General features: G+C 35.9%; 3 protein-coding genes across 4 annotated transcripts; 2 read left to right on the top strand and 1 right to left on the bottom strand.

Annotated features, from left to right (window-relative positions):
- The first annotated feature begins 907 nt into the window (after positions 1-907).
- Positions 908-3,897, top strand: LOC147550758 (mannan endo-1,4-beta-mannosidase 2-like). The gene is made up of 5 exons (XM_086672503.1): positions 908-2,422; positions 2,536-2,733; positions 2,896-3,018; positions 3,135-3,346; positions 3,439-3,897. The coding sequence occupies exons 1-5, from the start codon at positions 2,057-2,059 to the stop codon at positions 3,836-3,838; spliced, it is 1,299 nt and encodes a 432-aa protein (XP_086528629.1). The 5' UTR covers positions 908-2,056; the 3' UTR covers positions 3,839-3,897.
- A 558-nt stretch (positions 3,898-4,455) lies between these two features.
- LOC147550757 (vesicle-fusing ATPase) lies at positions 4,456-12,265 on the bottom strand. Of its 2 annotated transcripts, none has more exons than XM_086672502.1 (21): positions 11,099-12,265; positions 10,628-11,046; positions 10,445-10,526; positions 10,216-10,266; positions 9,954-10,124; positions 9,719-9,873; positions 9,508-9,616; positions 9,204-9,303; positions 9,067-9,122; positions 8,535-8,600; positions 8,363-8,445; positions 8,017-8,150; positions 7,278-7,488; positions 6,465-6,596; positions 6,326-6,386; positions 6,178-6,237; positions 5,865-5,923; positions 5,663-5,750; positions 5,160-5,282; positions 4,995-5,060; positions 4,456-4,879 (listed from the first exon to the last, which is right to left on the bottom strand). In XM_086672502.1, exons 2-21 carry the CDS (start codon positions 10,708-10,710, stop codon positions 4,736-4,738), a joined length of 2,034 nt encoding a protein of 677 aa, XP_086528628.1. In that variant the 5' UTR covers positions 10,711-11,046; positions 11,099-12,265; the 3' UTR covers positions 4,456-4,735. The 2 variants fall into 2 exon arrangements, with proteins under 2 accessions (XP_086528628.1, XP_086528627.1); XM_086672501.1 differs by having other exon boundaries at positions 10,628-10,723; positions 11,329-12,262.
- Positions 11,825-14,758, top strand: LOC147550756 (large ribosomal subunit protein bL21m-like). The gene is made up of 5 exons (XM_086672504.1): positions 11,825-12,374; positions 12,477-12,557; positions 13,405-13,506; positions 14,125-14,199; positions 14,296-14,758. Exons 1-5 carry the CDS (start codon positions 11,856-11,858, stop codon positions 14,365-14,367), a joined length of 849 nt encoding a protein of 282 aa, XP_086528630.1. The 5' UTR covers positions 11,825-11,855; the 3' UTR covers positions 14,368-14,758.
- The last annotated feature ends 34 nt before the right edge of the window (positions 14,759-14,792 follow it).

Below are 14,792 nucleotides of genomic sequence, written 5' to 3'. Positions count from 1 at the left end.
CTTTCCATGATTAGAACTTATAATGATTTGTATCCACTGTTCCTCAAATCATATGAGCCACATTAGATTTCTACTTAGAATTTGCTCCAAGGTGTGTTTTTCCATGACATGCTCTTTTTATTTTGGATTTTTTTTGCTTACTCCCTCGTCACTAATTGGTAATTGAGTTTACCCCCCCTCAATAATGGGTAATTGAGCTTAACCCCTTGGACTCACTATTAGTGACAAAAACACAAATGCTATGTTTGACGTACGTGAAATAATTGCCACTACCAAGAACAACCATTCTTCAATATGATTCATATTAGGGATTCTACTTCGTTTTATTGTTTGATTTGGTCAGGAATATGATTAGTAAAGATTGATTTTGTTTATATATTATTTACTTTCTGATTTTATTATCACATACCAAACATATCCTTAGTAGTTTTGACAAAAAATCTAAATTCAAGGGGGTAAGCTCAATTACCAATTACTGAAGGGGGCAAACTCAATTACCAATTAATTTTGAGGGGGTAAGCTAAAAAAAACCCTTTTATTTTACAATTTTAGGCTCCCAACAACTACAAAAAAACAAATGAACTAGCAAGTTGGGTAGTTTTTACAGAAAACTAGTTGTTGGACGGAGTGGAATGGCCTTGCAGGTTGAAGATTCAACCTAGACCCCTTTCAACATAGAAAACCCCAAGACCAGACTCCATCTAGGCCACAGGCCAACCACTGAATAGGGTCGGACTTGATTTAAACAGGCTGGGTCCGGCCCGCGCGAATGACACCACTATACCCTTGTTGAAATTCTTTTGAAACTTTGTACATGGTCCCATCAAACCATTGCCCACTTCTCAAATCTTGGTATTAGATCTTCCTATAAATCCACATAGTCCATGATAGTTACCTTTTTTTTTTGGTTGCAAACCATGATAGTTACCTGTTGGCGTGAGTTTTGGTTTTCCTCAATGTTGGTAGTAATGTCATGAACTTTTTAAGTATAGATGTCCCTTATGTTTTTAATTTGTCTGAAGTCCTTCTTGATCTCTTCTTTTGAGCTCCAAAAAGAATCTCTTGTAATCCAATCCATCTTTTGCTTCTTCCTCAACCTAATAAAGCAAAGAAGATCTCTTACCAATTTCTTTTAGCTTGGACAACAATTCTTGAATAAGCAAAGTAATCTTACATAACCCATATGTAATAAAGTTGGTTTCTCCGCGTTGTTAAAAATCATTCGACAAATTTCATCAGTACAAATATTTTGTGCCTTAACTGTGCTTCCTTTAGAAGAAAAAAAAAAATATAGAGGAGCTTATAAATTTGATATCTTTCTCTTTGATTGAGATCTCAATTATACGTATGATTTCCTCAGATATCCTACAAAATAATATAGATTCGATTTTTTTTTCTTTGAATGAGATCTTAACTCCACCTATGATTTCCTCAGATATCTTATAACAAAATCCTTCTTTCTCGAACCGATTCATCCTCCTCTATAAATTCCAATTAAGTTTTGACACGATAAACTACTTTTTAGTTATTTGTAGAACCCAACTACTAAATTTCACATATTCACATCTTATTACTAAATTCTTAGTAAGGTGGTATGTTTAATAGTATTAGATCTAGGGGAGAGACATAGTTGTCCCACTTAACCTATATTGATTTCTTACCTTCTACCAAAACAATCCCTTTTGTCTTGAAATCATATTTTGTATCTGAAGTGTATAGAGACAGAGAGTTACATATATTTTTCTCAATAAAACCAAGATCTTTTAATTCCATATAAATCACTCTTTTCTCTCTCTATAGTTCAGGTAAGCTGATTTTCTACCTTTCACCAAACAATCACTTTCTCCCTCAACCCATTTTTTGTTTCTAAAATTACAGAGAGAATACAAGCTAGAAGGTAATTTTCTCTATTAGAGGCTAGCAAAAGATTTTGGTAGTTAAAACTTGACTTGGGTATCTCTGAATTTGATAATTTCAGGTGAATTTTTACATCTTTGCTAAAAATTGGTCAAGTTTTTTGATATTTATGTAGTTTTAGCCTCTGGGTCATCATATTATGAAGAAAAAAATGGTGGGAGGAAATAGAATTTTGTTACCATTTATTGGTTTTGCTTCATGTTTTGTTTTCATTTTTATGTCTTTTGGGAACCTGAAAATTCATTATAAAGAACCTAAGATGGATTTTGTGGGAAGAAATGGGACTAAATTTATGGTGGATGGGAAAGTTTTTTATGTGAATGGTTGGAATTCATATTGGTTGATGGATCAAGCTGTTGAAGATTTTAGTAGGCCTAGAGTGAGAGCAATGTTACAAGCTGGTTCAAAAATGGGTCTCACAGTTTGCAGGACTTGGGCTTTTAATGATGGAGCTTATAATGCACTTCAAATTTCTCCTGGTCGATTCGACGAAAGAGTCTTCAAGGTATCATAAGAAACTGTCTGTATGTCTCTGTTCTTGCTTGTTCTTATTGATGAGAGACAGAGAGAGAGAGATCCTCTAACAAGTAGGTCTTTTTTTTTGTTTGTTAATGGCAGGCACTAGATTATGTAATTGCAGAAGCAAGAAGAAATAAGATTAGGCTAATTCTTAGCTTAGTTAATAATTTGCAACCATTTGGTGGCAAAACTCAATATGTAAAGTGGGCAGTAGAAAAGGGTATTGGTTCAAGCTCTTCTAACGATTCTTTCTTCTTCGATCCGTCTATTCGTAATTACTTCAAGAATTATGTCAAGGTAATCTCTCTCACTCTGATCTAAATTTGTTATATAGTTTTATATTGATTAAGGAATCAAACTAGTAAGCTCATCGATATCATGGATAAAACAATGTTTAAGAAAATTCATGACTTGAATATGAACGTTTTATTTTGCGTGGTTTGTGATTTTTGTTTACAGACAATATTGACAAGGAAGAACAGTTTTACGGGGACTGAATACCGAGATGATCCCACAATTTTTGCATGGGAGTTAATAAACGAACCTCGTTGTATGTCCGATCCTTCTGGTAACACTCTCCAAGTAAGTAGCATTTTCATGTTTATATTATAGATCATTTATTCGAGGTGAACTAAGAATGTAGTAGTTAGTTAGATTGTTTTTCGAGCTAGATTTAGTTATGGGCTAAAGAATTTCAGGCTTGGATTGAAGAAATGGCAGCATTCGTGAAATCAATCGACAAGAAACATCTATTGACAGTGGGGCTTGAAGGTTTTTATGGTTCTTCAAATACTGCAAAATTGGATGTGAACCCGGGAGATTGGGCGAGCGAGTTAGGATCCGATTTTATTCGAAATTCTAATATCTCAAACATTGATTTCGCTTCGGTTCATATATACCCTGATCAATGGTAACCATTACACAAACTATAACTCTTACCATTTTTCTTATAAAACTTCTAATTGTGTAAATGTAAAACAACTTCATTTACGTTTCTTGCAGGTTTGTCGATAAAGGTCGAGAAGAAAAACTAGAATACGTTGTGAAATGGGTAGTATCTCACATAGATGATGGTGACAAAGTACTAAAGAAACCAGTATTATTCACAGAATTTGGTTTGTCAAACAAGAACAGAGACTTCGAGCATTCACATCGAGATGAGTTTTATCATACGGTTTTTGAAATTATCTATCAATCGGCGAAGAAGAATAAAGCGGGTGCCGGGACTTTGGCTTGGCAGTTCTTAGTAGGAGGTATGAATGAATATAATGATGATTTTGGGATTGTTCCATGGGAGAGATCTTCTATGTATAAATTAATAACTACACAGTCATGTAAACTTGCTGCCATTCAGCAAGGAAAAGGCAAGTTAAAGAAGACATCTCAAGAACTTTTATGTTAATAAAGCTTATGAACTTTTTGCTATCTAAATAAAAACAAGATGGTGAACTTTTTTGAGAAGAATGCAACCTGCAAGTAAAGTTTCACTATGGGTTGTGTCGACGCGGAAAGAAGGACTCCGTGACCTAGTTAACAACCACATTTACCCGGTACCACCTGTGCCGGCGTGCCATGAGTAGGCAGGCCGCCTGATCCGGTTAGAAACTATATATATATCCAGCCAGTTACCACCCACATTTACCCCTCATGACCCGTGCGGACCTGCCACGACCATGCAAGTCATAGCAGTCGGGCTCTAGAAACAGTTCACTACCCGTGTTGAAATTTCACTCATCTACGGATAAAAATAACAATTCTTGTTGATGTTGTGTGCTTATCCTTCGGTTCGGGCATATAATATAAAAATTTGCTGAGACGGTTCCGAAGTTCATAGATTTCTTCACGAAGAGCTCTAGAGAAGTTGATAAAAATAACATTAGGAAGTATGAGTTGGTTTAAGTTATATTTAGAACAACAATATGACAACCTAGAAAGGGGTCAGCCTATTAGGGTTGAGTTTTTTCGCCTATTTATGGCAGAAATCACAAAATACTCCATGGATCTATACAAACCACAATCTTCCATACAAAATATTGAATCTTTACTAGATTGTAAACTCAAAATTACAGAAATTCGACATGATAACCATCATTTCCACACGTTTCAAACATAAAAAAAAAACATCGAAAGGACCCCTTTCGCCAAATATATGGAAAACAAAATGCACAAATGATGAAAAAGAAAACTAAAGTACAAAAGCTAACAATTCGTCTGTGATCCAAATATGAACATTGAAAAGATGAAATTATAAATCTCAGTGATCCGAGCGTACAGGCAATGTGGGGTTTATATGAGACACTCAGTAGCGAACGATGTCGCCGAGACAGTCAAAGAAATGAGGAATGTTGATTTTCTCTTTGCCGGAGTAAATAGCTTCGGCAGATCCACCTTCTTCTCCTTGAACAGCCATTTCAACGAGCATATACAACTTCTTGATTGGCATCTGAAATAAAATTTATTCATAGGTAACGAACTTAGTTTGGAGTAAGACGTCATTATGGCGCTCTACTAAATCGTACCAAAACTTCATGAATGTTTTAGTATATTTATCTACTTACATCATTAACGGCTTCAGCAGCAGAATCAATATCTTCTTCAGCAAAAACGTTTAGCTGCTGCAAAACCTGTAATAAGAAATGAAGAAAGAATAAGTAGATATTAAGATCGGAAGCGTTAAAACGTCTTTATGGTTCTCTAATAAACTGCTACTTAGCTAAGCATACCTTTTTAGCATCTGCAGTTCTCAATAGAGGCACGTGATAAGTGACCGAGAAAGCATCACAGATACCTAGTGATTCGAGAAATCCGAGCTCACTTGTCGTGCCAATCACCAACATGTTTTTCCCCTGAGACCAGTTACGGAAACTTATTATGAACAACAAGCATTCAAAGGTTCAGGCAAGATCAATGGTATAAGTCATAAGCTATCATTCGACAAGAGATTAATGATCAAGGTATTGGTCGTCAAAACCAGATGATAGCATGTGATTTATCGTGGTTATAGATGACACAAATATTAAATCAACCACAATTGCATCTAGATACATGAGTGAAAAGTAAGCCAGTTAAAAATGGAAAAGTAAGCTTCACTACCAATACCCCCGTATATACATAAGGATTTAATCGGTTGGAATTCTTCCGACTATTTGAGCAAAACAACACATTCACAAGTTTTATACACCTAATATCACCAACAATTAAGGGAAGTGAGGGAACGGGGAAATACCTTTGGAGGAAGTCGTTTTATGAGGACCAGGAGTGTCTGAGAAATCAAATTTGAAAACCGTGGTCCAATTGCGACATATTCCAATAACCTACATGTTGAAGATTTAGAGCAATTGCTGGTTGCAAATACTATGCCAAGAATAAAGAGAAAAGGCGAGCATGAATGACAAAAGATGCATACAAGTGAAACCACCGACACTCACCTTTCAATATCATCAAGTACGATGATGCTTAACTGTGACTTATAAGCATCTTCAAATACCTGAAACAAAATTGTCGGAAATGATGCTTGAACTTGAACACATACACTCAAGGGGAGTGTCGTTAGGTTGCAACAACACCAAACACTTAAAACGAGGAAACTCAACAACGTCTTGTAAATATTAAGTCATAGGGAAAGAAATAGGTGAACTGATCCAGAGGAAAACAAAATGATCCCCTAAGCCCTAGGTAAGAAGTAGAAACTCGATTTTGCAAAATCATAACGCAAAAGTTTAGGTAATGTCTCCAACAAACCTTGACGATCTGCGCACATTTACTGCTTTCGCTAAGACCAATCATTGTCTCCGCTGATATCTAACCACCACAACAAAGGGTGCAAGGTTAGGAATATCAAACTTACTAAATGAGGAAAAATAGAGAGAGAGAGAGAGAGAGAACTCACAATCTTCACATAAGCGAAATCACTGTCGATGCCGACAGTGGCTGCCATTGCGGTCTTACCACTGCGAGAAAAATAGAGGTTTAAATGTTAAAGGATAAGTAGATACCAAAAAGCTTACTAGGCAAGATAACTAATATACCTGCCACTGGGGCCTTCCAGAAGACATGTAACAAGTGGGCTTCCTCTACTAACTTTAACTTGCTCCACAAGTAGCATAGCTCTTTGATAGATGTGCTTATGCCGTTCACCACAATCCACAATCCCATTAAGTCTACACACAAATAATGATGAGCATTGTGACTTAAACTAAGCAATAAGTTTTTGCAGCAAAATCACCTACAAGATAAACCACTGTAGCATGCGGACTAGTGGCCTACAAATACTTTATTTTACACCTTGGTTAGTTGTACAAACTACAAAGCCGCAAAAAGTTCTGCAACAGGGACCCAAAACTTGGAGCTTCGGAGAGATACAAAGCAGTTGTAGATGAATCAGGTAAGATTCAGCACCTAAATCTTTCTACAACTGTATTTTGCTGTCATTACCTTACGCATAATTAGACGCAAATGCACTCTACAATATGGAGGTATGCTCCACAAAAAGAAGAACCTAAACCTTTCTTACTTGAGGAGTTTTACATGCTTAGTTTGAACCACATGATTGCAAAGGAGATATTGAGGAATGCGTTGATTTCCATCAATTGTATGATAAGAATGAGGCTGTGGGACAACTTTATCAAAAGAAAAGGTTTCTTGAACTAGGTTGGAATAATTGGAATGGAGGCTTATTCTTCGAGCATGGGCATAGATAAGAAAGTACATCAAAACGAAGAAACCTAAATTCTAGAGATTGGACCCTGATCCTTTTCGTAGTTATGCTAAATTTATACCCATCTGACACAGAAAAGTGTTCAAGTAATAATTCACAATGAACTAGTTCTTTAAAGGCATACCTGCAACGCTCAAGATTATCAGTAGAGGCTCCAAAAGCGGGAACAATTTCGTGAAGGGCATGCAAAAAGTCATCCATGGTAACTTTTATACTCTCTTCATCTACTGGCTTCGTAAGATCATCTAGACTTAGTTGCCTGTTCAAGGCATATGAAACTGCACTTTTTACAACACCTTCAAGTTCCGCACCACTGTAGTTCTTTGTCCGAGCGGCTGCATCCAACAAATTAGTTACCTACGATTATTGAAACATTTATTAACAAATGACTGAGCGCATTTCTTTTCCATCAAATGAGATCTATAAGAGTAGAAGTCTACTCCACTCATCCCGCCGAAACACTAGAAACTCTAGCACAATGTGCCCCTTTGTGTATTAGTAGTTCTCTGTCCTTTTGGCTCCCCTAGTAAATTTCTGCCTCACTCAAAACAGAAACTCGAGTACAAGCCTGAACCCAGACTAGTGCATTCCACGGAGCTTGGGTTACCCTCTAAATTCATTCAACTACGAATTCTTATAGAACACTCTCAGAATCATAAGGAATAGAGCTACCATAATTGACGAAGAAAAAACAAAAAAAGTAGGACAGTTCTAGTTAAAGTTCTTTCCTCAGCAAATCATCATAATAATATATGCATTTCATAAACTTGGTCATGTGTATAGATTTATTTAACATTGGGAAAGTATAAGTATAGGACAGTCTGATGTTTTACTTCAACTACTTATTAGACTAAATCACATACCAAGCTCTTGAAGATTCACATCTGGAGCAAGAAAAGAGTTTTCTTTCATCTTGTTTGTATGAATTTGAAGAATTTGTAAACGACCATTTTCGTCGGGAAGACTTATCTCAACTTGAACCTCCAGTCGTCCTGGCCTACAAACAGAAAAACGGAATTGTTAATAGCCATTCAAAAGATTGATTCCTTTGGAAAAAGAAACCCAAAGCCAGTTAAATCAAATCTGACAAACTCTTCCACTACAAAAAAATATACAGTAGCAAGTTCATCAAATAGTCACAGATAATTTTATCTATAACTGCATAAACTTTAACAAAATACACTACATATAGTTCACAGAGATATGCACCTCATTAGAGCTTCATCAAGCAAATCCTTTCTATTGGTCATACCAATAAGTAGAACATTATTCAAAGCTTCCACACCATCTATCTATATAAAGAATTACTTGATTAGCTTGTATCATAGTAGTGCTAAAATAAGTAATGCTGATTCTACCAGGCAAAAAACCATAATCTAACCTTAGTAAGAAGCTGATTGACGATACTATCATGAACTCCAGTCCCATCTCTAGTTGACCCTCTTGACTGTAAGTTCAAAAATTTGAAGCATATTATGTACCATCCGAGAAATTTAACGCAATATAGCAAGGAGAGTCCTTAAATACATCCACAAGTGAAAAAGAAATTTCATATACCAGCAGAGTAACCCATAAGATGATGATCAAGTATGGGGCAAAAGGTTATGTCCGGAACAAAATCAACGTTTTAAAACACAGGTTTGTAATCTAAACATCACGCTCTTTACATAGTTTTTCTAAAAGTAGAAAAAGTAAATTTAGTGTTTTAGGTGGTTAAGACTACCATACACTGTTTTTTAGTCGATTGGTTTTATTAAATAACATTTCGTTGATTTTCTATTATTAGAAAAGAAGAATAATATGGTTCCAATAATCCAAATAACTACAAAGTGCTGTAACTTCTTCTGTTTGTGAGTTGTCATCTTTCTGATTGACAATAAGGAAATCCAATTCACAAAATCTTAAGCTCTTACCTTACAAATAGCATCAATTTCATCAAAAATGATAACATGCAGTTCACTTTGATCCCCTGAAAGCAGAAATAAAATAATTATTTTGAATCCTAGATGGCTATTAACCATACTCGGCATATGAATATTCCCTTTCTCACCTAGAGACCTCTGGTCGTTCTCAGCGTCAGCAAATAAATCCCGTACGTTCTTTTCAGTTTCTCCAACAAACTTGCTTAACACTTCAGGCCCATTAACAATCTAAATTGTACATAAACAGTTAAGGTAAGAGTTAACTGGTGTAATAAAGATCAGACAGAATAGAATTACATTCTCAGACTCAAAACGTTTATAAGCAACTTACAAAACTGACACCATATAATCGCATCTTCTAGGTCTCCACAACAACGGGAAACTGACCTTACGCTTTTAAGATGTATCAAACCGAATAAGTGAGCCATGTACCTTTGGGTCCTTCCCATTTAACATTTTCCCAATCTGCCGAGCCATAAGAGTCTTTCCAGTACCAGGAGGCCCGTAAAGCAGCATTCCCTTGACATGCTTGATTCCAAGTCTGGAACATTATAAGCATTAATACTAAGGAACAGATTAAAAATATTCAACCAGAAATTCCTACAACTTACGTAAATGCTGGCTAATATTAAGAGCAGATTACTTATTCGTCACGTGAGAAGGGAAAACTCGAGAGGCAAATGCTCTTCTAAAGATATCAGCAAACTCTGCACTTAGACCACCAATACCTAGTGACTGGAGATTAAACTCCTTATGCCTGAAGATGTTGCTGCTGGCAGCTTCACGCTGGTTTACAATCTGCATATACGTAACGTGTCTATCCACTATCAGAGACAACTACCGGAACTAAATAGCCAGAAAGTTGAAATGAAACTTACCTTGATACCACTTGCATTTTGTGCTTCAAAGACAAAATAGGTATCCTCCCATATCATCCCTCTTTCGAGGTTGTTGGATTTTTCCTGCCCCTCTACTGCAGCTTGACTAACTGTGAAAATATAATTGGTGCCATGATATTCAAATGAAACCCGCTGTCCAGCTGTCATAATCTGTGTTACAAAGAAGTATGCACAATGAACTTCAAACGACAAGGTTAGGAACCAAACATGTGTAACGAGCAAAAGACCAAGATTACTCTACCTGGTTTAGAAACCGTTTACGAAGCTGCTGAGAAAGAGCAACAGCGTCAATCTGCAAAATAAGAGTAATTCATTTCTCATGCCATTCACAAAACAATGTCACTTGAGGAATGGCTAAACCAAATCCAGTGATGCCTCTCGGTAATATACCAAGAAGGAAACCAGGTAGAATACAAACAACGACACAGTACAGTATAAAGGAAATTAATATATCTTATGTAAAATCATACCTGTTCACTTTTAGTTCCTTTTTTAATAAACTCCAACTCTAGTGTAAGCATCGCTAAGTTGAAATTTTCAGGTGGCACAAATCTATGTAAAATATTCCAAACAAACGATTTGTTAGACTTGATAACGTGCTGAAACATCATCAAAATAAGCCCAAGTAAAAGATACTGGATTAATGGAGCAACCTGCTGACAGATATAGAGTCCCCACTAGAAACTTTAGCATGACGTCGTTGGATGGCATTCATGGCGATATAGCCATCACGCATGCTTTCATGAATAGTATATCTTAGTTAAGGAAACTTCCAAAATTGAATAATACATCCTCATAAAGTCATATGCATTTATAAACACATTAGTATTTCCATATCATCTAAAACAGGTATATCACAAAAGACTGGGTTAGGACCTCAAGTTTTCGAAACATTACGAACATGTGAACTCGCCGAGGAAGCAACCAAAACCCACCACTTGCTTCTGTGTTTGAGTCCTTCAAACTCTCAAATAATATAAGTGGTAACACTTAACACCAAATTTAATTCACTTTTACTGCAGAAACTAAAATAAAGATCTTGAAGTTCAGGATATCTACTTCAACTGACTGTCTAATTCCAATCAACATTGTCATCCAACATAACTAGTCCTAAAGCCTAATACCCATAGTTCATATTGTCAATGTCCCTAAAATGAAACCAAATTACAGCTAAAAAAGCACTATATAACTCGAAAATCTCTGACTCACTTTTGAATTGATTCAATTGATAAAATGAGAATTAAAAAACTACCCAAATCAATGAAATGAGACATAATCACATAAAGTTGTATAATTTACCAAAGATCAATCAAGGGGAGGAAGAAAACTAGAAAGTAATGAATTAAAAGGATATTTGAGAGATAATACGAATGAATCTCCCACCAATGCTAAAGAGAGCTTGGTACCAGAAACCAGAAACTTGTTGAAATCAGAAGAAGAACAATAAGCAAAATTTGTAAGAGCTAGATCTGAAGAAGGTGTGTTTGTAACGATCATATTGAAGGAAGAATTCGATGAGGAACCAAACCATGATTTCCCCGCCATTTCTAGAGAGAGAAAGTAATTCCAAAACTACAGGGAGAAGTTAGAGAGAGAGAGAAAGAAAACCTTCCTGTATCTCTTCGTTGCTAAGAAATGAAGTCTTGGGTCGTTGAAGGACTATTTCATAATTAAACGTTTTTTATAGGGTAAATAGAAGTAAATTAAATTTAAGGGACTAAAGGAGAAACCTTATACCGGGTAAAGTACACTTCCTCTGAAGTGGGTCAAAATATTTTTTCGCGCAAAATTAAAAAAAGAGAAGACGAATTTCACCATAAGCCCTAAATTGAACTAAAACCCTTGTCACTGAAACTCAGAAAAAGCTTCAAGGTCACAACAATGGCGACTAAACGATGTCTCAACACCTTAAGCCGTCATCGATCTTACCTATTCTCCTCAAATTCATTACTTGAGAACTGTAAACCTAAATCTCTTCTTCCTCAAGCTCTCACCCTAGATACTGATCATCATTTCCAACTCGAAATCCCCAATAAGTTTCATCCTCATTTTGGTTCCCTTTGTTATATGCAATCGAAATCGAATTGGGTATTAAAATCTCATCGTAATTTCTCTTCTGAGAGGAGAAATCATGGAAAACAAAGTGATGATGAAGTAGAAGAAGATGAAAACGAAGATGATGATGATGATGAAGATGAAGATGAAGGTGAATTGAGTGAAGATGAAGAAGGGGAAGAAATTGGAAGGAATGGGTCAGGATCAAATGGTGTTGTTAACAGGACTTATTCATTAGAGGAGAAAAAGAAAGAAGCAGCTGATATAGGGTATGAAGTAATTGGACCTCTTGATCCAACTGAAAGACCCTTTAAGCCATGGGAACCAGTTTTTGCTGTTGTTCAGGTTTGAATCAAAATTACTTGAAAATTTTGGGTTTTTTTTTTGTTCAACAATTTGAGCTGATACTTGTTTATTTGATTGGTTGTTCAATTGGTAATTCATCAGATTGGGTCTCATCAGTTTAAGGTTAGCAATGGGGATGCAATTTATACTGAGAGATTGAAATTCTGTGAGGTCAATGATAAGGTAATTTTTATTGATCTTTTTGTTTGTTTATCTATTTCTAGCTTCTCTATATAGACTATATTTCTAGCTAAATGGTATAAGAAATGTAGAAGTTTATGATATAAGTTAGTGTTATTTTCCTCAGTATAGGCATTTCGGAACTATTATACGGTATAGATGAGGATGGCGATATATAAATGTGTGAAAGCGTCTTAAGTAAATCGATTGGACGATATGTTAGAGCAGTGATATTGAGTCCTTATTTCTTCTACCAAAGAAACTCGCTAAATGATGTGGTAATATTCACATTGGAAGATGAAGTCGTAAATGTTAAGATTCGAGATGTCGTGTATAATTCGGCATATTATACTCGATCGAGAAAAGTAGCTTCCACTCGAGTCTTGCTTACTCTACGTCTCTATCTTGCTTATTTTCAATAGATTGTGTTTAAATAGACTTTGTTTTTGGTATTGTGACGACATATAAGTTGGAATTGGAGGGAATAAGAGGTTTCATAAATAAAATGCTTCCTCATGATTTCATATGTGCTTGTGGAAATTCTACTAGGCCTAAAATCCTTTTTGTTGCTTTGCATCACCTCTTAATCTATCTTTTTTTCCTTACTTTATTATTGATTGTGGAAGTTTGGAAGCTTATTATTCGAGTAATCGGGTTTTTGGCAGTTCGTGTTGAATTTTCAATTTCCCTTCCATGTTTCTCCATATCTGTAAATTGATAAGGAATAACTAAGAGGGTAATTAGGTTGTTTACTGGTTTATGTTCCCATTTCTAAGATCTACTATGCTGTTGCTATTTTAAGCGACTAAAAAGTTATCATCTTTATGCTAACGGAATGAGAAATTTGCAGTTGAGTTTGAGCAAGGTTCTTATGGTTGGATCAAAGAGTCAGACCATCATCGGCAGGCCCATTTTGCCAGAAGCAACTGTTTATGCGGTTGTGGAGGAACATGTGAGTGTCATTTATTTCATATTCACATTATTGGCACAAATCTCACTTCTGGGACTTTTTTATTGATATTTTCTCTACATTTTGGGTTTAGTTTCAAACATGGCTCTGAATTCTGATATGTTTAAATCGTTTAAAACTGATGTCACATGAAGATGGTTCCCTTCCATGGTTCTTAAATTTTACTTTAGCTATTTCTTTGTTAGCCGTGGAAGCCCGACCATGATCTTCATGACTAACTATTTTCTAAGTATATATTACCGTGCAGACCTTCATGCTTTTTTGTGTCAATATAGTCGCACACAGCGAAACAAGCTTCATGACCAAGAATAACAATATCTAGCGCCTCTCCACATATTGCCAATTGGTTTTGAGTTGGATTAGCACAAACTTAATATGGTATTAGAGCGCTCCTATTGCACATGCTCAACTAACAAAAAGACAGTACGGTAGGCTCAAAGAACGCCACACTTGAAGATAGTCCCACATTGACAAATGAAGCATTATGACCATGGCCAATTGGTTTGTGTTGGCTAGCTACATTGTTAAGATCTGTGTGGTACTTTTGTTCTTCACTATTTCATATTTCCACTTATTGGTCTCAATGTTTCCCTTTTTCAGGCGTTAGATGCGAAGGTAATAATCTTTAAGAAGAAGAGAAGGAAGAATTACCGTCGTACCAAGGGGCATCGCCAGGTAAGTTCAAAAATTATACATGGGAACAATATTCTCTTTAATGGATCTATATAATCTTAACATTTCAATGGGTTACTCTTCCAAATTCGATTTCAGGAACTAACTAGGCTCAGAATCACTAAAATTGAAGGAGTAGAAAATCCAGAAAAGGAAGCAGTTGCTGCCTAGGAACTATCACCATTCGACTAATTCTTCTTTTTTTTCCTCCGATTCTGGATACGGGTAGCTTGGAATTCTTATTTGTTGGAAAGATCCTCACCAGAAACAACCTAGCCCTGTCTATGCACGAACGAAGTTTGATCCCCCAGGGACTGGACGCCAATAAATTAGCAAAAAGTCAAGTAAAATTTAAAGAAAATCTCCATAATCTTGACTATTATGGTCAAAAACCATCTAGAGTTGAATTATCCTGTTTCTTTTGTTTTTGGCTGGAAAATTTTCATTTATGATTTAGCAAGTTATCTCCATAGACTATAGATCTTCACTGTACTGATTGATACTATGAGAGCAGAAGAGATCGATTTCGACTTTGAAGAGATTTATTTCATACTGTTTGAAACTGTTGTTTCTCTGTAACTTCGACCTGGTAGCGT

The sequence above is a fragment of the Eschscholzia californica genome, unplaced genomic scaffold (assembly GCF_041429995.1).
Source record: "Eschscholzia californica isolate CP2 unplaced genomic scaffold, dmEscCali1.0.p SCAF_3, whole genome shotgun sequence".
Lineage (NCBI taxonomy): Eukaryota > Viridiplantae > Streptophyta > Magnoliopsida > Ranunculales > Papaveraceae > Eschscholzia > Eschscholzia californica.
Note: the sequence above shows the minus strand (reverse complement) of the source record. Positions and strands in the feature narration are given on the sequence as shown.